Source organism: Amphiura filiformis, chromosome 2 (genome assembly GCF_039555335.1).
Source record: "Amphiura filiformis chromosome 2, Afil_fr2py, whole genome shotgun sequence".
In the NCBI taxonomy this organism is placed as follows: domain Eukaryota; kingdom Metazoa; phylum Echinodermata; class Ophiuroidea; order Amphilepidida; family Amphiuridae; genus Amphiura; species Amphiura filiformis.
In genome coordinates this window covers 1,595,204-1,620,358 of record NC_092629.1, presented here as the reverse complement: position 1 = coordinate 1,620,358, position 25,155 = coordinate 1,595,204, and the positions used below count along the sequence as shown (strand labels likewise).

The 25,155-nt window shown below is 36.0% G+C and overlaps 1 protein-coding gene across 1 annotated transcript in view; it reads right to left on the bottom strand.

Moving 5' to 3' along the window:
• Positions 1–24,869, bottom strand: part of LOC140172307 (uncharacterized) — a 73,847-nt gene extending 48,978 nt beyond the window's left edge. The window contains exon 1 of the mRNA XM_072195546.1: positions 24,436–24,869. Within this exon, the coding sequence (XP_072051647.1) occupies positions 24,436–24,529 (94 nt within the window). The 5' untranslated portion in view covers positions 24,530–24,869. The remainder of the gene's footprint in view (positions 1–24,435) is intronic.
• Between the last annotated feature and the right edge of the window lie 286 nt (positions 24,870–25,155).

Sequence of the window (25,155 nt, the reverse complement as noted above, 5' to 3'; positions counted from 1 at the left end):
TCGGCTTGTTCTGTCTCTTCTCAATTCTTACAAGCCGACGACGGAACGTCGGCTTGTTCTGTCTTCTTCCAATTCTTTCTTTCTTCTTCTTTCTTTACAAGCCGACGACGAACGTCGGCTTGTTCTGTCTTCTTCTAATTCTTTCTTCTTTCTTCTGGCAACCAATGAAAATGCTCTAGCTCCGCCAGGCATTGACAGATTTCAACCATATTTGACCCAAACGACCACTGGGTTAGGCAAAACCTTCCATTTGACTTTGAGCTGGCTGTGACCTTTGACCTTGACCTTATGGTCAAAAATGTTGATTTCACAAAAAATGCTACTCCTTCCACAAATTACATGCAATGATCATGTGACTCATGCATATGAATCAACATCTGGCAGTGCTTAAAACCTATCAAAAAGAATTGAGGTCAAAGGTCATTAAGGGGTCATTTCCGGTAAAAGTCTGAAAAATGTGTAAAAAATATTCAAAAAATCACTGTCTTTGCAAATTATATAGCAGAGAGTCGCCACTAACACACATGCATTGCTACTAGCCAGGGTCTTTAGGATGCCTACAGTTTTGGGGTCAAAGGTCATTAAGGGGTTACTTCCGGTCAAAAACTAAGATTATCAAAAATGTTCAAAAAAAATTATCTCTTAATGTAAACAGACCAGAGTAATATAACCATCATACATGAATCAGTGCTACCTGATGTATGCATGGTATTTTTATTTTGGGGGTCAAAGGTCACTAAGGGGTCAATTCCTGTTTTTAGCTAAATAACTTTAAGAATTTTTATCTAAACAACTAAACATAGTAGAATTTTTAATTAAAATTGGAACAATGCATTTTGACAGTGTATGTAAGGTTTTTTTTTCATTGAAGTCAAAGGTCATTAAGGGGGTCAAGAGGTCAATCAGAAATATAAAAAAATAAAAATCCATGTATAAGTTCCGATTAAGCTGAAATTCACCAGGAATCTTTCTTATGACATCCTAAGCACAATGCAAGAGCAGTTGACCCCATCCGTGACCCAAGGGTCAAGTTATAGGGGTCAAAGGTCAAATTTCGAAATTGCTCCAATCGAGCTCAAATTCAACAGGAATTATTCTTACGACATTCTAAACATGTTAAAAATATAATAATATTTATGACCCCAAAGGTCAAAGTTTAGGGGTCAAAGGTCAACTACGGCGGCTTGTACTCAGAATCTGTTGACTCTAGTTCTTTCTTTCTTTCTTCTGGCAACCAATCAACTGCATCTAGCTCCGCAAGGGATTGACAGATTTCAACTAAACTTGACCCAAAAGACCACTGGGCTAGGCCAAACCTTCTATTTGACTTTAACCTTGCTGTAACCGTTGACCTAGCTATAATGGTCAAAAATGTGATTTCACAAAAAATGCTACTCCTTCCACAAATTTCATGCGATGAGGACATGGTTATATCATGTGACTCAACTTTAGTCGGTGTCTATAGGGTGTGCTCAGATAAGGGGTCAAAAGGTCATTAAGGGGTCATTTCCGGTCAAAGTCTAAAAATATTCAAAAAATCACTGTCTTTACAAATTACATAGCAGAGAGTCGCCATTAGCACACATGCATTGCTACTAGCCAGGGTCTTTAGGATGCCTACAGTTTTGGGGTCAAAGGTCATTAAGGGGATACTTCCGGTCAAAAACCAAAATGTTCAAAATTTTTTATCTCAAAATGTAAACAGACCAGAGTAATATAACCATCATACATATATCAGTCATACCTGATGTATGCATGGTATTTTTTATTTTAGGGTTCAAAGGTCATTAAGGAGTCACTTCCTGTATTTAGCTAAATAACTTTAAGAATTTTTATATCAACAAATTAACATAGTAGAATTTTTTAATTAAAATTGGAACAATGCATTTTGTTGGTGTACATAGGTTGTTTTTTTCATTGAGGTCAAAGGTCACTAAGGGGTCAAAAGGTCAATCAAAATTTAAAAAAATCAAAATCCATGTATAAGTTCCGATTAAGCTAAAATTCACCAGGAATATTTCTTATGACATCCTAAGCACAATGCACGAGCAGTTGACCCTATCCGTGACCCAGGGGTCAAGTTATAGGGGTCAAAGTTCAAGAGTCGGCTTGTACCCGTTCTATGGAACGGCGGTTTCTAGTTTCTTCTTTCTTACCTAGCCGTGACTTTAAATGTGATTTCACAAAAAAATGCTACTCCTTCCACAAATTTCATGCGATGAGGACATGGTTATATCATGTGACTCGACTTTAGTCGGTGTCTATAGGGTGTGCTCAGATAAGGGGTCAAAGGTCATTAAGGGGTCATTTCCGGTCAAAGTCTAAAAAATATTCAAAAAATCACTGTCTTTACAAATTACATAGCAGAGAGTCGCCATTAGCACACATGCATTGCTACTAGCCAGGGTCTTTAGGATGCCTACAGTTTTGGGGTCAAAGGTCATTAAGGGGTTACTTCGGTCAAAAACCAAAATGTTCAAAAAATTGTATCTCAAAATGTAAACAGACCAGAGTAATATAACCATCATACATGAATCAGTCATACCTGATGTATGCATGGTATTTTTTATTTTGGGGGTCAAATGTCATTAAGGGGTCACTTCCTGTTTTTAGCTAAATAACTTTAAGAATTTTTATATCAACAAATTAACATAGTAGAATTTTTTAATTAAAATTGGAACAATTCATTTTGTTGGTGTACATAGGGTTTTTTTTCATTGAGGTCAAAGGTCACTAAAGGGGTCAAAAGGTCAATCAAAAATTTTAAAAAAATCAAAATCCATGTATAAGTTCCGATTAAGCTAAAATTCACCAGGAATATTTCTTATGACATCCTAAGCACAATGCACGAGCAGTTGACCCTATCCGTGACCCAGGGGTCAAGTTATAGGGGTCAAAGTTCAAGAGTCGGCTTGTACCCCTTCTATGGAACGGCGGTTTCTAGTTTCTTCTTTCTTACCTAGCCGTGACTTGCGTCACGGCTAGGTCTTGAAATGCTATCGGATCTTTCTTTACCTAGCCGGGACACCGGCTAGGTCTTGAAATGCTACCGGATCTTTCTTTCTTCTGGCAACAAATTTCAAAATGCTTCTTCTCTTACATGTTACATGCTACAATGACGTCACTTGCACATATGCATTGTCTATATCCAGTGTCTATAGGGTGTTCACAGATTTGGGGTCAAAAGGTCATTTAGGGTCATTTCCGGTATAATACCAAATATCTTCAAAATGCTTCTTCTTCCACAAATTACATGTGATGGTGACATGCTTAGGTCATGTGACTTGACTTTGGTTGGTGTCTATAGGGTGTTCACAGATAAGGGGTCAAAGGTCATTAAGGGGTCATTTCTGGTCAGAATGCTAAAAATATTCAAAAATCACTGTTTTTACAAATTACATAGCAGAGTATTGTCATTAGCACACATGCATTGCTACTAATAAAGGTCTTTGGGGTGTCTACAGTTTTGGGGTCAATGGTCATTAAGGGGTCGCTTCCGGTCAAAACCAAAAATCATAAAATATGTTCATTTTTTAAATCTCAAAACGTAACCAGACAAGAGTGACATAAACTTCATATATGCATTAGTGTTACCCGATGCATGCACGGTATTTTTATTTTTTTTGTCAAAGGTCATTTAGATGTCATTTCCGGTTTTAAGCTAAATAACTTCAAGAATTTTTATCTCTATAACTAAGCATAGTAGATTTTTTTAATTTAAACTGTAACAATGCATTTTCATGGTGTACATAGGGTTTTTTTTATATTGGGGTCAAATGTCATTAAAGAGGTCAAAACGTCAAATTTGCAAAAAAATGTTTAAAATTACGGAAAAGTAGCTGTATCTCAGCCTATGGAAGACGGATAAAGCCCCTACATGCTACAGTGATGCACCATTAATGGTGTGAGACGTCCATAAACTTTAAGACAGGCATTTCCGGCTCCGGCTAGGTCCAGATCTGTAACCAGATCTAGTTCTTACCTAGCCGGGACACCGGCTAGGTCTTGTGATGCTATCGGATCTTTCTTCTTTCTTCTTCTGCTTCTTTCTTCTGGCAACAAATTTCAAAATGCTTCTTCTCTTACATGTTACATCCTACAATGACGTCACTTGCACATATGCATCGGCTATATCCAGTGTCTATAGGATATTCACAAATTTGGGGTCAAAAGGTCATTAAGGGGTCATTTCCGGTATAAAACCAAATATCTTCAAAATGCTTCTTCTCCTACATGTTACATCATATAATAACGTCACTTGCACATATGCATCGGCTATATCCAGTGCCTATAAATTATTCACAGAATTTGGGTCAAAGGTCATTAAGGGGTCATTTCCGGTCTGAAAGCTAAAAATATTCAAAAATCACTGTCTTTACAAATTACACAGCAGAGTGTTGTCATTAGCACACATGCATTGCTACCAACCAAGGTCTTTGGGGTGTCTACAGTTTTGGGGTCAAAGGTCATTAAGGGGTCGCTCTCGGTCAAAAACCAAAAATCATCAAATATGTTCATTTTTTTATATCTCAAAACATAACCAGACCAGAGTGACATTAATTTCATATATGTATTAGTGATACCCGATGTATGCACGGTATTTTTATTTTTTTGGTCAAAGGTCATTTAGACGTCGTTTCCGGTTTTAAGCTAAATAACTTCAAGAATTTTTATCTCCATAACTAAGCATAGTAGATTTTTTTAATCTAAACTGTAACAATGCATTTTCTCGGTGTATATGAGGTTTTTTTTATATTGGGGTCAAAGGTCATTAAGGAGGTCAAAACGTCAAATTTGCAAAAAAATGTTTAAAATTACGGAAAAGTAGCTGTATCTCAGCCTATGGAAGACGGATAAAGCCCCTACATGCTACAGTGATGCACCATTAATGGTGTGAGATGTCCATAATAGCCGGTCAAATGTCAAGCTTTAAGTTAAGACTGGCATTTCCGGCCCCGGCTAGGTCCAGATCTGTAACCAGATCTAGTTTCTTTCTTCTTCTGGCAACAAATTTCAAACAAATTTCAAAATGCTTCTTCTCTTACATGTTACATCCTACAATGACGTCGCTTGCACATATGCATCGGCTATGTCTATGTACTATATGGTGTTCACAAATTTGGAGTCAAAGGTCATTAACGGGTCATTTCCGGTATAAAACCAAATATCTTCAAAATGCTTCTTCTGCCACATATTATATAGTACGATGATGTCACTTGCACATATGCATCGGCTATACCCAGTGTCTATAGGGTGTTCATAGAATTGGGGTCAAAAGGTCATTAAGGGTCATTTCGGTTAAAATCTAAAATCTTCAAAAATTCATATCTGCTACATGTAACATAGTATGTCGATGCCACTTGCACAGAAATGATCCTTATGACATCCTAAACATATTAAAAATGTTTGTGACCTCAAAGGTCAAAGTTTAGGGGTCAAAGGTCAAATTGTAAAATTGGTCCAATCGAGCTCAAATTCAACATTAATGATCCTTACGACATTCTAAAGATATTAAAAATATTTGTGATCCCAAAGGTCAAAGTTTACAGGTCAAAGGTCAAATTTGAAAATTGGTCCAATCAAGCTAAAATTCAAGTGGAATGGTCCGTACCACATTCTAAACATGTTAAAAATATTTATGACCCGAAAGGTCAAAATTCAGGAGTTATTTCATCTAAGGTCATGTAGGGGTCATTTCCGCTAAAACGGCTAGGTTCAGATCTGTCTACAGTTCTAGTTACAAGCCGACGTCAAACGTCGGCTTGTGCTGTCTCTTCTCAATTCTTTCTTCTTCTTCTTCTTTCTTCTTCTGGCAACCGCAATCAACTGCATCTAGCTCCGCAAGAGATTGACAGATTCCAACCAAACTTGACCCAAATGACCACTGGGCTAGACCAAACCATCTATTTGACTTTGACCTGGCTTTGACCTTTGACCTTGACCTTATGGCCAAAAATGTAAAAAAAAAAAAAAATGCTACTCCTTCCACAAATTTCATGCGATGAGGACATGGTTATATCATGTGACTCGACTTTAGTCGGTGTCTATAGGGTGTGCTCAGATAAGGGGTCAAAGGTCATTAAGGGGTCATTTCCGGTCAAAGTCTAAAAAATATTAAAAAAATCACTGTCTTTACAAATGACATAGCAGAGAGTCGCCATTAGCACACATGCATTGTTACTAGCCAGGGTCTTTAGGATGCCTTCAGTTTTGGGGTCAAATGTCATTAAGGGGTTACTTCCGGTCAAAAACCAAAATTATCAAAAATGTTCAAAAAATTTTTGTCTCAAAATGTAGACAGACCAGAGTAATATAACCATCATACATGAATCAGTGTTACCTGATGTATGCATGGTATTTTTATTTTGGGGTCAAAAGGTCATTAAGGGGTCACTTCCTGTTTTTAGCTGAATAACTTCAAGAATTTTTATCTCAAGAACTGAACATGTTAGAATTTTTTAATTAAAATTGGAACAATGCATTTTGTCGGTGTACATTAGGTTTGTTTTTCATTGAGGTCAAAGGTCATTAGGGGGTCAAAAGGTCAATCACAAATTTTCAAAAAATCAAAATCCATGTATAAGTTCCGATTAAGCTGAAATTCACCAGGAATATTTCTTATGACATCCTAAGCACAATGCAAGAGCAGTTGACCCCATCCGTAACCCAGGGGTCAAGTTATAGGGTCAAATTGCGGCTTGTATTCAGCGTCTGTTGACTCTAGTTCTTTCTTTCTTCTGGCAACCGCAATCAACTGCATGTAGCTCCGCAAGGATTGACAGATTTCAACCAAAGTTGACCCAAATGACCATTGGGCTAGGCCAAACCTTCCATTTGACTTTGACCTCGCTGTGACCTTTGACCTAGCTATAATGGTCAAAAATGTGATTTCAAAAAAAATGCTACTCCTTCCACAAATTTCATGCGATGAGGACATGGTTATATCATGTGACTCGACTTTAGTCGGTGTCTATAGGGTGTGCTCAGATAAGGGGTCAAAAGGTCATTAAGGGGTCATTTCTGGTCAAAGTCTAAAAATATTCAAAATTCACTGTCTTTACAAATTACATAGCAGAGAGTCGCCATTAGCACACATGCATTGCTACTAGCCAGGGTCTTTAGGATGCCTACAGTTTCGGGGTCAAAGGTCATTAAGGGGTTACTTCCGGTCAAAAACCAAAATTATCAAAAATGTTCAAAACATTTTTATCTCAAAATATAAACAGACCAGAATAATATAACCAACATACATGAATTAGTGTTCCCTGATGTATGCATGGTATTTTTATTTTGGGGGTCAAAGGTCATTAAGGGGTCACTTCCTGTTTTTAGCTGAATAACTTCAAGAATTTTTATCTCAAGAACTGAACATGTTATTAAAATTAAAATTGCAACAATGCATTTTGTCGGTGTACATAAGGGTTTTTTTCATTGAGGTCAAAGGTCATTAAGGGGTCAAATGGTCAATCAAACATTTTCAAAAAATCAAAATCCATGTATAAGTTCCGATTAAACTGAAATTCACCAGGAATATTTCTTATGACATCCTAAGCACAATGCAAGAGCAGTTGACCCCATCCGTAACCCAGGGGTCAAGTTATAGGGTCAAATTGCGGCTTGTATTCAGCGTCTGTTGACTCTAGTTACAAGCCGACGACGAACGTCGGCTTGTACTGTCTTCTTCCAATTCTTCTTCTGGCAACTCGTGACATTTTGCGTGACTTGCCACGTTTCGCCCTAGCTCTCTTATGCTTCGACAGATTTCAACCATACTTGATCCAAATGACCACTGGACTAGGCCAAATCTTACATTTGACTTTGACCTGACTGTGACCTTTGACCTTGACCTTATGGCCAAAATATTGATTTCACAAAAAATGCTACTCCTTCCACAAATTACATGCAATGATCATGTGACTCATGCATATGAATCAACATGTGGCAGTGCTTAAAACTTCCTAAAAAGGATTGAGGTCAAAGGTCATTAAGGTGTCATTTCCGGTAAAAGTATGAAAAATTTGTAAAAAATATTCAAAAAATCACTGTCTTTACAAATTATATAGCAGAGAGTCGCCATTAGCACACGTGCATTACTACTAGCCAGGGTCTTTAGGATGCCTACAGTTTTGGGGTCAAAGGTCATTAAGGGGTTACTTCCGGTCAAAAACGAAAATTATCAAAAATGTTTAAATATTTATCTCAAACTGTAAACAGACCAGAATAATATAACCAACATACATGAATAAGTGTTCCCTGATGTATGCATGGTATTTTTATTTTGGGGGTCAAAGGTCATTAAGGGGTCACTTCCTGTTTTTAGCTGAATAATTTTAAGAATTTTTATCTCGAGAACTAAACATGTTAGAATTTTTTAATTAAAATTGGAACAATGCATTTTGTCGGTGTACACAAAGTTTTTTTTTTCATTGAGGTCAAAGGTCATTAAGGGGGTCAAAAGGTCAATCAAAATTCATGTATAAGTTCCGATTAAGCTGAAATTCACCAGGAATATTTCTTATGACCTCCTAAGCACAATGCAAGAGCAGTTGACCCCATCCGTAACCCAGGGGTCAAGTTATAGGGGTCAAATTGCGGCTTGTATCAGCGTCTGTTGACTCTAGTTACACAGCCGAGAGCTGTGTTTTGTTTCTTACGAGATCGTCTACCTTTCTTCTGTCAACCTTTAGATTTGCTCTAGCACTGACATGCTTGTACCGATTTTGACCTAACTTGGTCACAACCATCATTGACCATGCCCCTACATGTCACATGAAAATTGTGGGGTCAAAGGTCACGCAGGGGTCATAGGGGTCAAAAAAGTGATTTCAGCTAAAAATGCATCTTCTCCCACAAATTACGTAGGACAGTGACGCCACTTGCGCACATGCATTGGTATTACCCAGTGTCTATGGGGTGTACACATATTTGGGGTCAAATGTCATTAAGGGGTCACTTCCGGTATACATCGAAATATCTTCAAAAATTTTATTAGCTAAGAAAAACATAGGAGAGTGATGGTATGTTGACACATGAATTGTGTTTACCCAATGTATATGTGTGTTTTTTTTATTTGGGGTCAAAGGTTATTAAGGGGTCACTTCCTGTATAAAACAAAATATCTTCAAAAAATTTTATCGGCCAAGAAAACATAGCACACTGACGGTATATTCACACATGAATTGATGTCACCTAGTGTACACGTGGTATTTTTTCGGCGGGGTCAAAGGTCATTAAGGGTCACTTTCGATGTCTGACCGAATACTTTCAAAATACTTCTTCAAAGGTTCTTTCGATAGTATTGATCAATTTTCTATAATAGATAATTGTCCTTTCCTTTTGGTGCTAAAACGCTCGTTTATATTGCATCAAGTAAATAATTAACTCAGATCCGTATAAATTGTAACAATTTAGCTCAGTGCTCTTTTAAAAAAGAACTATGTTACGGGTTACACATTTTGGACTCGGAAGGTTACGGTGATTAACTACTTTCTCGGGACTCCTTTATCGCCGCCTCTTCACTGAGCTCTTCATCGTAAAGGGTACATACCACAAAATAGCTTTCCATAGACTTTACGTGCAAAGTAGGGGTCATGTTTTAGGCTATAAGTCGAGTTACGTCTTACTTTGAAATATATATTTGATATCATCTTAATCAGAACAAAATTCTACATTAACAGTATTATCTTATTAAGACATTTGTGGGGGTAAGAATGTGATTGAATTTAACTACCCTTAGCACGGACACATGGTGTCAAAAAAGACACCCTTATTTGTTATAATCAATGATTTTGAGACCCTTAAGACCCACGTTGCAGTAGAAATATCACCCTTTTCCCCGAGTTTTTGTTCACACGCATGCTTATAACTTTTTACATGAGTGCCCCCTGGGACCATTTTAAGGTTCATCAAAAATAAAAACCACCAGAGGTATAGCTCTATGTACGTAATGCTCAGTTGTTGTACATGATCCTGATGTTTGCCACAGGAAAATATAACAACTGGACACGGTTGAAATTGCAAGAAAATTACTGTAAGGTTTACTACTAGGCCCAATATTTCAGGAAAGGGAACAAAATTTAAATTTAACAATAATGTTTTGTTTTGTTTTTAAGCTTTTTAAAGAATACTTGCCAATTAGAGAGGGAATAAACACACAGATTGACATTTAAAGGTCCGTAACCCGATCGACAGCATCATCCCCCGATTTTTTTCATTGTTGATGAGGTTTTGGTATCACATAATAGATACTATTTTTCTCTTTACTATCCTGAAATTTGACGCTCCAAGTCGATGTATTTCCGGAGAAATCATGAATCACAGCTGTTTTTACAGGTATACCAGTTTGTAAACAATAAAAATTACTTCGGATCATGGGAAGAGAAAAAAGCGAACTACGCTAAGTGCTGAGGAGACGGTCCGCCGTATATAATTAAAACAATTCCTTAATTATTTCAGTTGGTGAAATAGCTCAATTGGCTAGCGCGCCGTTCTTTTACCCGAAGGTACCGGTTCAAACCCCGGTATCGGAAGGTTTTTCCTCTCCATTTTTAACCCAAACTTTTTATATTCATTTGAAATGTACATATTGCAAGGGGAAATATATTTTGTTTCCTTTTTTTCTGAAACGGTACGAAAAACCAAAAAAAACAAATATTTTCCGTTCAATACGGGCCGGGCATTGCAGCATGTCAGCATTCGTCATACGAACGGGAATTGTTGTTGTTGCATGCCTACCCAGAATGCAATTCACGTATACAAGGTATTGGATTGCAAATTTGGCTATTTATTCACATTTACGCTGAAAATGCTCTCGTTTTTTCACAAAGCAGCATAAAGGGGGAGATATTTGATATTATTATGTAATTTTAAAGACAATCCATATCCAAAACCAACAGGGTTACCCCCCTTTAAATCTTTCTGAATCAGATGAAATTTTATTGGCAATGGTTTATTACTGCAGTTTGTTACCTTTCTTTGAGCATAATGTAGAGTAAAACCAGGTCATGAAAATATTAGTTTAGGGATTGGTCTTGAATGAAAAAATGTGGAAAGTTTTGCATGTTTGCCCCCCCGATTCAATTCAAGAGCATACAGTTACAACATGGTATATGTTTTGTTATGGTAGTTCTGTATTTCATCTTAAATCATTTAGATTAATATAAATCCACAATTTTATTGTTCACTTTTAAATATTATCATGGTTATGAAATAAAATAAGAATATACATTTAGGGGTGATGCAATAATTATGTGTACCCCCGGGGGTGAATTCTCAAAATGATCTGCCAAAAATCGCTTGCCCCCCCCTTTGGCCGTGCCAAAAAATCTTTGCCCCCCCTTTTGATGTGCCAAAAATCTTCCCCCCCCCCCCCCTTACACATGCAAGATTTTGGGGAACCCGAATTTAAAACCTTAAATTGTCTTAACATATATTGCGAGCGCAGCGAGCAGGAAATTTTGCATACTTGAACGTGTTCGTAACATTTTCCTACGCTTTTTAGGGCGTAATATAGAAACGGTGCCCAAAATATCTGTGCCAAAAATTGCTTGCCCCCCTTTCGACCTGCCAAAAATCGCTTTACCCCCCTTTCGACCTGCCAAAAATGCTTGCCCCCCCCCTTTTGGCCTGCCAAAAATCTTTGCCCCCCAGGTACACATAATTATTGCACCACCCTTAAATATTGCTAGTGGTATTGAAATTGATTTCATTATCAAGTTCAACGTTAAAGTCACCAGCGTAAAGGAATGCATTAGTTATAGCGATAAATTGAATTTGTCATCCGGTCCCATATGCTTTGGTTGAAATCACATGATTTCTGACAGTCTTTTGAAGGTATATAGAAATAAAAGGAACAGAAAATTCTTTAGGGACGCACCATTAAATTCTCAGGGTGGGGGTAGGAAAAAAAAAAAAAAAAAAAACTTCACCCACTACATGAGCAAAAAAAAAACTTTCCCCACCAACACTAAAAAAAAAATTAATTTAAAAAAACTTTCCCCACCAAACTGTGTATAATGCATGAAATTAAAAAAAAAAAAAAACTTCGCCGCCTTCGGCGGTGAAAACAAAATTCTTCCCCCAACCCCAACTTCCTCCCCCCCCCCCTGAGTATCAAATGGTGCGTCCCTTAGTTCAAAATATGCCAAACTATCTAGACACAAAACATATGACGCACATAACTTTAGCAAAGTAGTATTGCCAAACTTGTAACTACTGGAACAAAATAATAATAAATAAATAAATACATAAAATGAAAAAGTGGGCATTGACCAGTATAAACAAAGTGCATATAGGCTTAGGGAAAGGGGGCTTGGGGATCATCCCTGTACAATTTTGGTGCATGGGCTCTAATACCCTTCAACCCTACACCCAACAATTCCAAGTGATGGATATAATGTCATCATAAACCAGGAAAAATGTTTGTTTTTTTACATATTATTTGCAGAATTGTTTTAACTCCCAGGGATTGATTGGATTTCTTTCACTTGGGCCTGTTTTGAACCCAATGGGAGAAAATATTACTGTATGTGTCCCATTAACTGCCCAGGGCGTTTAATAAAGTCATTTTGGGTTTTTTGTTTACAAAATAACACCGCACCCCACATGCTGAAAAGGAAGCAACAACACTCTAAACACAAGTGTTAACATATGGATAACTCTTTTTTAACACTTCAACATGTTTAAGTCCATACTTAACACATCACAGTACAGGAGGTGTTGCTTCCAATACACACTACAACACATTTACAGGTATTTGTCATAGCAATTAACACACCAACACGTTTATATTGAATCCTGCTCATTTAAAGGGCATTTTGTGATCCACAGCATCATCCCCCCCACTTTTCTCAAAAAAAGTTGAGATTTTTATATCACTGGAAACCTCTGGGTACATAATGTTTATGTACAAAATATTTCTTGCAGATTAATTCGTTTATCAAAATATTATGAAATTTGAATTACGTTCTAGTGTACATTGTATGTGTAATACACATAATCATGCATAACTCGCAAACACAAAATCAGAATCAACTGAAAAATGTAATAAAAAGAGGATGCTAGGATCATAAAATACTCCTTTAAACAAATGGTAAAGATGACAACATCTTTGTTTAGTTCAATGTTGTAATTTTGAAGGTTTAAGGAGACTCTGCGTGGATAAGGCATGCTTATTACCGGTCACAGTGTCCGCACAAGCTTGCATGTTATTAACTCTCTCCATTCAGGTGTTGACTGCAGACGACAAGTTTCAATTTTTTTCTTAATTCAAAAATTTCAGAATTGTTCATTTTCATGACTGTATTTGGAATCAGAATGAAAAATGCATTAAAATAAGTACAAACAAGCCCTGCATTGGTTCAGTGGTTCTTAAAATAGCTCTTAATATTTTGAGAAAATATCTCAAATGTTGAGACTTTTCATGTTGAAGCCTATGGTTAGCATGCAGAGCATTAAACTTGATTTGGATTTTACTATTGAATTTGTTAACAATACACATTGGAATGTGTTGACGTCAATGCTGGTAACAATAACCTATTACATGTGTATCTGTGTGTTGCAAATCACAATGATCATATTAACTGAAATTTTAAACTTGCCATGTTTACCAAAAAAAGGAGATTTTTAAAAGGTTGTGTCGCTGAACTTATTCAATTCATCATTGCTGAAAGATATCGGTGCCATAAATGGAGCCGTCACAAGATCACATCTAGGGACCAAATAATTATTAGCCTTTCCATTATTTACATTTAAAACAACAATGACATTCATATCTACCAAATTCTATACCTGTTCAATATGTGAAAAAAAGATTTATGAAAGAAATCATGTCATTAACGGTTCACATATTTCTCATGAATACAATATGATAATAAAAGAACCATATCACGCAATGCTTCCAAAACTGCAGACATGTCAACAAGAAGCTACAAGATTCTACCAAAAAATAAATTTCTACATTCAAGGTTACGGTTAACAACTGTTGCATCATTTCTCATATACAATCTGATAATAAAGAACTATATCACGCCACATTCTCCAAAATGCACACGTAAACAAGATTCTATCCAAAATTTATTTCTACAATCAAGGAATACTATATAATCAAAATTATTCCTACAGCAAATATAAGTACATCCCTCTACTTTATTAGAAAATCAATCAAAAATAGGCTGTCTACCAGCACTGAATCATATACACAAAAAGAAATTGCCTAGGCCCTGATTCCTGTTTATTTCTTCAGTGATTTAGCACAAGTTTACTATTTGTCCGAGTAGCAAGAATAAGCAATCCATTTAATTTGTTAAGCTTTAATTATTTAGTAGACTTTCAAAATGTATTTCCATTCAGGATTTTGTATACAATTAATAAGTCTATGATATTAAAACTATTTGCATATACACCCAGCTTCAAATCCTGGTCCCCGCACTCCATGCATCCGTGGGTATTCATGCTCGTCGAAAATTTCGCGAAATAAGGGGTGTTTTCAGATGAAGAAACGCGATTCGCGAAACACACAAAAAAGGGGTGATTTTTCAAACCATGTGTTCGCGAAATTGAAATTTTTTTATCGAGCAGCCTACACGTTTCTGCCAGAAAAGTGTATATTAGAAATATCATTCGCGTTTAAAAGAAAATAGGGGTATTGTGGAAGGGCAAATAATTCGCGAAATCGCTAAAAGGGGTGTTTTTCCCTTAAGAACTTCGCGAAATGAGATGCAAAAGGGGGTGTTTTTACAGTTCACCGACAAGCATGAATACCTGCGGATGCACGGAGTGCTGGGACCGGGCTTCAAATACACCATGGATGCATCTCCATTGAGGTTTGAAATCAACAACGATTTTGCTTTCAACATATCTCAGCATAACCCTATATCAATCTGTAAATTTATATAATTTTGTTATTCAATCTTACTTACCAGTGCTGCTTGCTTTAAAATTGTATCACGGTACTCTCATTTTTGACAAAATTGGTCTGAATGTTATACTAGTGAACTGCATTGTGGGATACATGAAGAGAGACCTGCCCACCCACAGCCAAACACTGTATCTGTTTTGCCATTACCATGATTACTGCTTGGTTAATAATTGTATCACGGTACTCTCATTTTTGATAAAATTGGTCTGAATGGTATAATGAAAAGAGATGAATTCAACAATTTAATGAAGAATGCAGCTGGAAATTTGATTAAATATGGGTTTATTACTCAGAAAATCAAAATTGCAAATGTGAAACATGTAATTATAATGACTTAAGCACTTTGGTTATGAGGGTGACGATATGCTACACTCAGTAGCATATTCAGTACTTCAGGCAGGGCACCGGCCCATGCCCCCCCCACCATTGTGCCCATTTTGTATATGTTTTGGACACCTGTATACTTTTGTTTAAAGCAATGATAACAATAATAGCCTAATAAAAAAGATCCACAAAATGGCTTGCACTGGGCAGTCTGTTTTAAAGGTTCCCTATCAGACACCCCCTGTGTATGGATAAAGAAGTGTCCATTTTGGCGTCTGTTTTGGACACCCGTACACTTTTTGTTTTAATCAATGATGACAATAATAGTGCAAAATTTCACAGGGAGCACATTTCCCCTCATCTGCATCGTGCAATAGCTGCAAAGGTGCCCCCTCCCTTCGCAAATTCCTGGACTGATCTGCCACTGGTTACACTGATCAATTTCATCAAAAAGCCTACACCTTGGAGCCTGCATACACTAGTCTGGTGGTTAGAGACCAGTATTGATTGGTGAAAATTGTCTATCAATCATCATTTAGCAACAAACTTTATTTAGAAAATGTATAAGTTTAAGTGCTTTACAGTTTCATAATATAATACTCTTAAGTTAACTCCTGTTAACCACACACACAAAGAGTACATGCACCCCCACACAGACATATAACCACACAAACAAATACACCCCAACAAGCAAACAAACAAACAAACACCCCAACAAACAAAACACATTAGGTTCAGAACACAGGCACATTACTCTCAAGTTTGGTCCTGTTATCAACACACACACACAAAGAATACTGTAAATGCACACACCCCTACATATACTCACACAAACACCCCCAACAAACAAGCAAGCAAACAAACCACAGCTAACAAACAAACACATACATTACAAGAAACAAACAAACACATTACAAGAAACAAACACACAACAAACATAGCTGCAAATTTGCAAGAAATCTTGTGGCACCATTCATATTCTTCCAAACCAATAATTCTATTACAGTGGAATCATCTAAAAATAAACTTTCAAAGAAATGTCTGTGTGCTCATTTCTATTGTTAGGGGGGGGCTGGTAAAAATGGAGGGGGACCAAAAAGTTTTGGACCTTAAAGAGGGGGGGGGACCAAAAAGTTTTAGGTGTTTTGAAAGGGGGTCAAAAAGTTTTCCGCTTTAAAACCCCAAATTCCCGCGCGCTTCGCGCGCATTGAGACTCTCTATATATCACTTTAAACATGGACAAGTTTGGATTTTCAATTATGTTGTTTGACAAAATGATGCACTTAGTCCACAGTCTGCACACATATCTATTAATTAATATAACATTAAAGATGATCAGCAACAGGCAACATCTGGGTTGGTCGAGGAAATATTTTTATCATAGAATTTTATATCTCTACAAAGTAGGCTACAAACATATAAATTATGCACCAATCTGATCAAAAATTGGGAAAAATACAACTAAATCAAGAAAATATTGCAAATAAACCCGGGGGGGCACTCAACTTTGGAAGTGACGGTATGTGCCTGTTAATAGGCCCCCTTTTTTGAAGTCGACTATACCCGATGACCCCCTTTTTTTAAAAGTCATACCCGATGAACCCCCTTTTGTTTAGTTGTGGCTACCCAATGACCCCCTTTTTTTGGTTGCGGCTACCCAATGACCCTCTTTTTCTAGATTTTCTAGAATAGCAAATGCCAAAAAATAATGCTGAAAGTTTCAAATTTTGCTCAATTTTTTCAGAATTATGCCGAAATTTTCAAAATTTTGCTCAATTTTTTTAAAATTTTCTAACCGATGATCCTTTTTGGGAAATCTTATATCTTATAGCTTTGTACACGATAGGCCCCTACTTCGCGACACTGGTAGGCACATACCCGTCACTTCTAAAGTTGAGTGCCCCCCCCCCGGTTCGCACATATTTGTACTATCATATTGGCCATGGATCCAAATTATGCCGATGTGCCCATGAACCTCCAAATAAATCCTCTAAAATCAGATAAACACCCCCGATTTGGGATAAATCTAAATTAAGTATAAAATGAAAAAATCTTTGTGCTTGTATTACATGCGCAATTGTCCCACCGGTAATGTTTCAAACAATTTCCTCCCTGGACATGTGACCCAGATACACCTCTGGAAACAACACTATTAAGTATGATGTTTGTTATACGATAATATATGAGGGGGGTCAAAAGTTTTGTCTGTCAAAAAAGAGGGGGTCCAAAAGTTTAGCGGTCCATCGAGGGGGGTCAAAAAAGTTTTCGAGCGAAAAATTTGAGGAAGACCAGCCCACCCCATCAAAGTATTAATGAACACTCCCTAAGACACTTTAATTCAGCAATATTATCGGCGACAAGTCTTTTGGTTCACTTCTCACCCATACAACTAATGCAATTACGTGGCTTGGTGCTTTGGTGAAGTAATGTTATATAAAGAACCATTGGGAAAAACCAAAATTTTCTGCGGCAATAAATTCGCGCTCACCCTAATGCAGTAACCTTGACAATTGTAATGCGATCAAGCAAAATCAGTCGGAACTCGGAAATATTGATTTTGAGATATAGCCAAATAAAGGAAATATTTCCTTTTGTTTCTTCTTGTTTTGGAAACTCTTTAATTGCTCATATCTTTGGAACTGGTTGTTCAATTTCAATGGGGTTTTCTGCAAAATGCAGCTTTGTAAATGTTTGTTACTATCCTGTAAGAAACAGAAAATTTATTATTGCCAAGTTCCGACTGATTTTGCTTGATCGCATCACAATTCAACAAATCCCCAAGTTTTCTTCACTTTACACTTAATGCACTGACCTGGCTAGGTTACTTTAGTGAAGCAGTGTTGCAAAAAAACTATATTTTAAAGTGCGACATTGGGGGAAATCCCACACAATCTGGCACAATAGGTTTATGATAAAGTTCTTTAATCGCTAAAAATGTATAGTTGACAAAGCATTTCACAAAAGGTATGGCACTGTTGGCACCCTATTCATGCTATAAGTTTATTCACTTCCGTCTGGAAAATATTACTCATGTTGATAACTTGATATAAATTGAACAATACTACTGACATCGAGATACTAAAAATTGATAAATATGACTTTAAAAAAAATCAAGACTACATGAACAATGTAATGAGATGCAATTACAATTTTTTTACGACCCATTCTTTAGATATGAAATCTACCATTTATAAATATACACTCCTATAAGATAAAAACCTGTTCTAAAGACACTTTATAGTTATAGAGTCATTGGGAAACACCGGTGAAAAACCAAGACAATAAGTCTCCAAAACATATACGATATATACAATAACAGTTCAAAAACAGTTCAATAATTGTATAAAACATAATTATACAAATAGAGTTCAACTACAGTCCTTTACTAAGACCCTACTCTGATAGCATGCGACATTTTCAGACATTTGTTAACTTTTTGCTGAACCATGAAATAGTCTCAGCCTATATTAGTCTAGCTTACTTTCTTATTAAGAATAGACTCCCGGGGTCTTCAAAAGGCACAAGTGAACACTAATTTACTGTGCAGGTAAATATGTCAAGATTCCAACATTAATGCAAGAAACGAACTTTTTACATTTTTTGACGTTCAGAGTTTTATTTGTGACATGATCTAATCCAATCAGAGCAAAGTCAGAAATTGAATAATTGGGTTTATAACTATATCTAACTTGCTCAATACCTACGCTTCTTGGGGGCGGGAAAATACAATTTATGCCATATAGAACCACCACTGGGTAAAGTCTTTTAAGAAAAATCATCAGTAACTGAGCTTCCCCCTCAAACATTTAGCATATTTTAATGGTAATAATTTTTTGCAATAAGTATAATAATAGCAGGATATTTTAGCGGTGTTGATTTTTCGCAATGTTAATTATTCTAAACCGTTTTTCGTTCGTGGGTTCAAACGGCAACACTAAAGCATGTGTAACTGTATATATGATATGTGGTTTTTGAGTAAGACCAAATATTAATTCCTGCTTCAGAATGCAAAAACCCAAATTGTAAAATGGGTATTTCCACATTACTGTCTTTCACATTTTTTCGGTCAAATCAGCTACCGCGAAAATAACAATGTGCAATGAACAGCGCATTCCCTTTTTTAGTTAGGTCAATGTAAGGAAAATCATGAAGTTGAAAACAAATGATACTTTTCAAAATTGGCAAAGCGTGAATAAAATTCAGGTAAATTGGGCTATTCTATTTAAAATGCACACTACCCCTGTGGAAATTTTGGAAATATCTCCCACAGGGGGAGTACGAATTTCAAATAGAATGAATACATTAGGCAGCTCCGTTTGAAACTCACGTCCCTCCCTCTGTGGAAGATCCAGGTTGAATCTTTCTTACTAGAGAGTATGACATTCAAATGGAGCTGCCTAATGTAATGTAGTGTAGATTTTAAATGGAATAGCCCATTTCCACTTTTACTGTACATGTATATGTTATTGTGAGGAATGCCTTTGAATGTCAAATTTTGCTCAGTGACCCCATCATGGCTGCAAGGTATCTTGCTCTAATATACTAGCCAAAATGTTGTATGGGACAATATGCAGCCATTTGAAAGGTTGTATATAATGTAAAGACTGCACAAAAAGAAACGCAGCTGTTATAAATACGCCTATAGCTTCGCTTCAGATCTAATAATTGTTTCCACAATTTTTCTACATAGAAAGAAGGATGGTTTATATACGCGCATTTTGATACCCCATTTGTCAAATGTCGTTCAATATTAACAACACAGTAGTGCTTTTAAAGAAAAATACCCGAATTTAAAAGTTGCGGTTTACAGCGATCAATGGTTGTTACGCAAGCATTGTGACACGTAAAACCCTCCATTTATCTTCGCGCTGACTACAAATGAATACAAATAGCTGCAACTTTTAAATTAGGACATTTTTCGTTAAAACACTGCTGTGTTGTTAATATTGAACGAAAATGGACAAATGTGGTATCAAAATGCGCGTAAATAAATCGTCCTTTCTTCTATGCTGAAATATGGTGAACGCAATTATTAGTTCTGACGCTATAGGCGTATTTATAACAGCTGCGTTACTTTTTGTGCAGTCTTTATATTGTTTTGCTAGGATCAGTAAAATGTCTACTTTTACTGTAGCCTACGTACATATAGGCTATGCATTACTTTGTCTTTATGTGTATGGATACTATTTGTGCGCAATTTATAGTGTTTAAGTTCATTATACACACAGGGCTTATAAATAAATGAAACACTTAACAAATGACAGTGACCAGTAATCGATTATAACAAATAAAGTCTTAGTGACCGTACAGACCTTTCATTCGACGTAAAATATTTGATGTAACATATCTACGTTATTTACTCTAGTCCCATTCTATATTATACGTCGAATACTTGGATTCTGTAGCGGCCCTTAGAAGCAACTCTAAATAACTACACACACAATATGAAGAACTGGGACACAAACACAATTATAAAGCTGAGTTCTTTTTTTTTGGTTTTTTGTAAATGGCATGGTTATTATTGTTTCGGTTCTTTCTTTTCTTTCACAGAGTTACAATACCTTTTTCTATTACATCTTATGTACATGTGCATTCTTTTTCAACAAGGAAATTACAAGAAATAAACTTCAAGCTATACACAAAGACGATTTTAATTAATCAGGAAAATTCATAGATTTCAAAACTGACTAAAAATATTTTTAGTGTATGTTGGAGATTATATTTGTTTGGTATATCCACCAGTTCCCCTTAAAGGAGTATTTCGTGATCCCAGCATCCTCTTTTTATGACATCCTCTTTTTCAGTAGATATCCATGGAAAAAGCTTACTCCCAAAATTTCAGTTGATTCTGATTTTGCGTTTGCGAGTTATGCATGATTATGTGTATTACACTCCTTAATAGGCCACTGTTGTAATTAATACTTTTAAGTAAGTATACATAATCAAGGATATAATTTTACTTATTATACAAAGAAAATTTAACAATCTCTGATGGTTCTTATAAGGACAATCTATTTCTGGCGTTTAAATAACGAAAGTCTGGGGCGTTACGCCGGGGCGTTACGAAGGTTATTTCTTTGGAAGTGTGTTCCAAACAGTTTGCTTGATCATAAAACATACAGCGTAATATAATGTTTTGTAAAAGAAAGTTTTGTTTAAAATATTGCCCAATTGCATGTAAGCCTTCGGGCAAAGTTGTTTTGAGGAGAAGCAAATTTCAACACATTGGTCCGAATCACTCACGTGATGATGAAATATCCTCATCGTGCTATAAACATGATCAGTATAGGAGCGCTATTAGGCCTGGGAATTTCGTTGCTATATTGAAGTTCTGCCAACACTGTATCATGCCGGTATTCCTATTAAACCCAGGGATATCGATCCACAATGCTAGTATTATTAGCCTTATATTTCACGCGCTGATTTTGAAAACATTTCAGCCGGTGAAAAAATGGTGAAATCAAAACGTAAATTCTGACAAAACTATGATATATCGCTCACGGTGATGTGCGTTAGAAAGTTGGGAAAAATCCTTCATTAGCGTACTATATTACTTTGAAAAGCTAAAAGGTTGATCCAAGAAAAGGCTCGCGGGCAGAGTTTAAGCCTATCAAAATCGAAAATCTTACACGAAATGACTGAATTTCACGCCTAAGTTTAAAAAAAAAAAAAAAAAAAAAAAAGTATCAAGCACTACAATTTGACCTGACATTTACTGAAAAAATGAAAATGATTGCATTTCATTTGGCCGAGAAAATTAATTTTACATTGAAAAGGTGTAACTCAAAATTTAGCTCGTTTCAACACCAAATTCGATCGTTTGTATTGCCACATTAAATGACTGAGTGAGCCTTGCTAAACAAAAGAATCGGTTGTCCAGGCTGCTAACTGTAAAGATCAAGCAGGAGAAACTGATAGATCCTAGCAAACAGACAAGGTACAACTATCTCACTAGGGAAATCAAACGGAAAACCAAAAGCTGCAAAGAAATTTTTGGCTGAAAGACCTAAAATTTTACAAACTAGCGCACGAGATCAAAAATGAGATGTCCCTTGCAAGAATAATAATGGTCAATATTGGTAGAAATATGCTGCGCTAGTTGGATTTCTTGTGTTATTTCCTGAAAATGTATACTTGTATGTACTTATAATTTTTCCACGTACTTGATTTCAGAGGGGCGTAAGTTCTTAACAGAAACAGCCATGCAGAAAATGCACAAGCGTATCGGGACTTATAATAGAATATCGAACCAAGGTCAAGACATGAAACTTGCCGGATGCCGGGGAGGGGCACAAGCGAAACCGTTTCCGGCAATTTTCATAAGGATTTTATAAATTTTAAAATTGGGGCACTTCCTATGGCCCCCATGAAGCTACACCACTGCACCGTCTGGAAAATGTGTTGATTTTGAATTTACATAGCCTTGATATCTTTGATGAAATACATCAATGCTGCTATATTCTCCTGATTACAATGTAATAGGGTACAAGAATGACATCAACAACAATATCAAAAAGCAATTATTTGTAAATCGAATTTGGGAAGAATATTCAACAAGACAGACTTAACAGGCCTACACATTTCTGAATTATATAAAGTGAAAAACCATCAATCACTGCAGTCAGCGAATCAATCCAATAAAACTAAAAAGAAAGGAGCAAGAAAGAATAAAGAAGACAGACAGAAAGAAAGAAAGAAAGAAAGAAAGAAAGAAAGAAAGAAAGAAAGAAAGAAAGAAAGAAAGAAAGAAAGAAAGAAAGAAAGAAAGAAAGAAAGAAAGAAAGAAAGAAAGAAAGAAAGCAATAAAAAAAGAAATAAAAAAAGAAATAAAATTGAGAAAAGAGGAAAAAACCGTAAATTCAGCCACACGAGGACTCGAACCCACAAAAACGATTAACAATAGTTTCGACGTCTAACGCTCTATTCAGTCGGCCAGCTTACACAACTGCTTGTCCTCGAAGCGGATGTATAATTATAATTTGATACCAAGATGTGATAACAATCGCGTCCGCATAATGGCTCTTAGAATAAACACGCATGTCGGCGCTGAAATTTTGGACGAACTGATGTAGGAAAACCCTCGTTTTTTGCAATACTAGCTTCAATTTGGAGTGAAAATCAAATGGGATAGCAATTGGCAGAATGTTGAGAAATAATGTAGGTATTCAGATGTCTAAATTATCGTCTCGTGATCAAGATATCGATAATTTCACAAACAATTTTTTTTCTCATGCAAGATTCTCCAAAATTTTCCCAGAAACGAGCTTCTAAAATAAAATCGTTACTATAATTTAGTTCTAATAAATGGTGACATTATTTCTTTGATCTGTTTTTAGCACAATACAAAAAAGGAGAAAGTAATCACTGGGTGTTGTTTTTTACGGAGCACACATTTGAAAAATAGTATGAAACGCGTTTTTGGTCTCTTTTGCATGGTGCGTAAAAAGGATATAAACGAAGAATTTGAAAACGCATTCTAAAGAATTGTATAAACACACAAAAATAATGTACGCTCGTAAATCTACATCCAACGCACCAACATTTCTTGCACTGTGATATTTAATTGCTGAGACAACTTTATACGTTTTTTATACGTTTTTATACGTTTCTTTGTGTAACCTTAAATAGCGCAATCTTAAGTACTGAAATAAAAATGTTAAGACTGTAACTTTATGTAACTAGTATAAAATCAATATACCACAGGCACTGCAGAATCACAATAGAATGAGTTTATATTCTTTGTAGTAACAAGTATTTAAAATTTCTAAGAACCTACATGTGTAAATCTACCTTGTTTTGAGTTAAGGGAATTACCCAGCAATTGCATTTATTTTTTCATAGTACTTTAGTTAAGGCCAACATATCAAAACTTGGGCATTCTCTCCCTCCCGTGAACAACTTCGATGATGATAAGTGAATAGAGCACAATTTTCAGATAGATATTATTGTAATATCGAACATTTTTATATACAAAATACTAAAGTGAACATTATCACATGAGGAGTGACACAAGTCAAGAACTTATACAGGCACCTAGGTATTATAATGAGACAACCATATGGGCCAATCAGTGGTTATATACAACATCACCAGAACAAATTACTAATGGAAAGAACACATATTGTATATACTAAACATGAAAGTGGCATATATTTTACAAGGAAAATATTACTAGTATTCATAAATAAACTCACCATGTGCATTCCCAAACTTGGAACAACTCATTAAGAGTACACCGACTAGCAGCCAATGACATCGTGAAACGGACATGTACTTATTGCTACCCATTTTCCTGGGCCGGGAAGGGATGGATACCCTTATTCCGGCTTACGCTCTGTTGTTTTCTCCTTCAGTGAACGTAAGTTGCCTTTATTCAAAGCGGGTATGAATAATTAAGCTTTGCTGCTCACAAATCCAGACGAGTCAACTTGGCTGTATTGTTTTCCTGATCTCTTAATCCAGCAGTAACCACTTGCTATAGTAGACGTAACATTGATATTCTCCGTGACCATAAGCAAGATTAAGTTCGCTTTTTCATGTTTTTCACTTTATAGGTAGTTCAAAATCAAATAATTCTCAGACACCTTACCAGTTTAACGATCTACCCGCGTCTGCACAATACGTATCGTATTTAACCATGTGTGAAATCGGCAGTTATGCAAAAGAAATAATGTATAGGGTGGAGTGTTTTATTTTCTTATGAACCGTAAATTTAGATATATTCAATAATGTCCATTCAAAAGGTCATAGCAAAAATATGCATTACGTTAAATAAAAAAATATAGTAAAACATAGACATGCAATGTCATGGATTACTTCTTTTCAATATTAATTTTGTTTGTCACATGAATAGTCTGTGATCAGTTGAGCACGTTCACTGAGCAAATAAAAAAAAACCTGTTCATGGTTAGCGA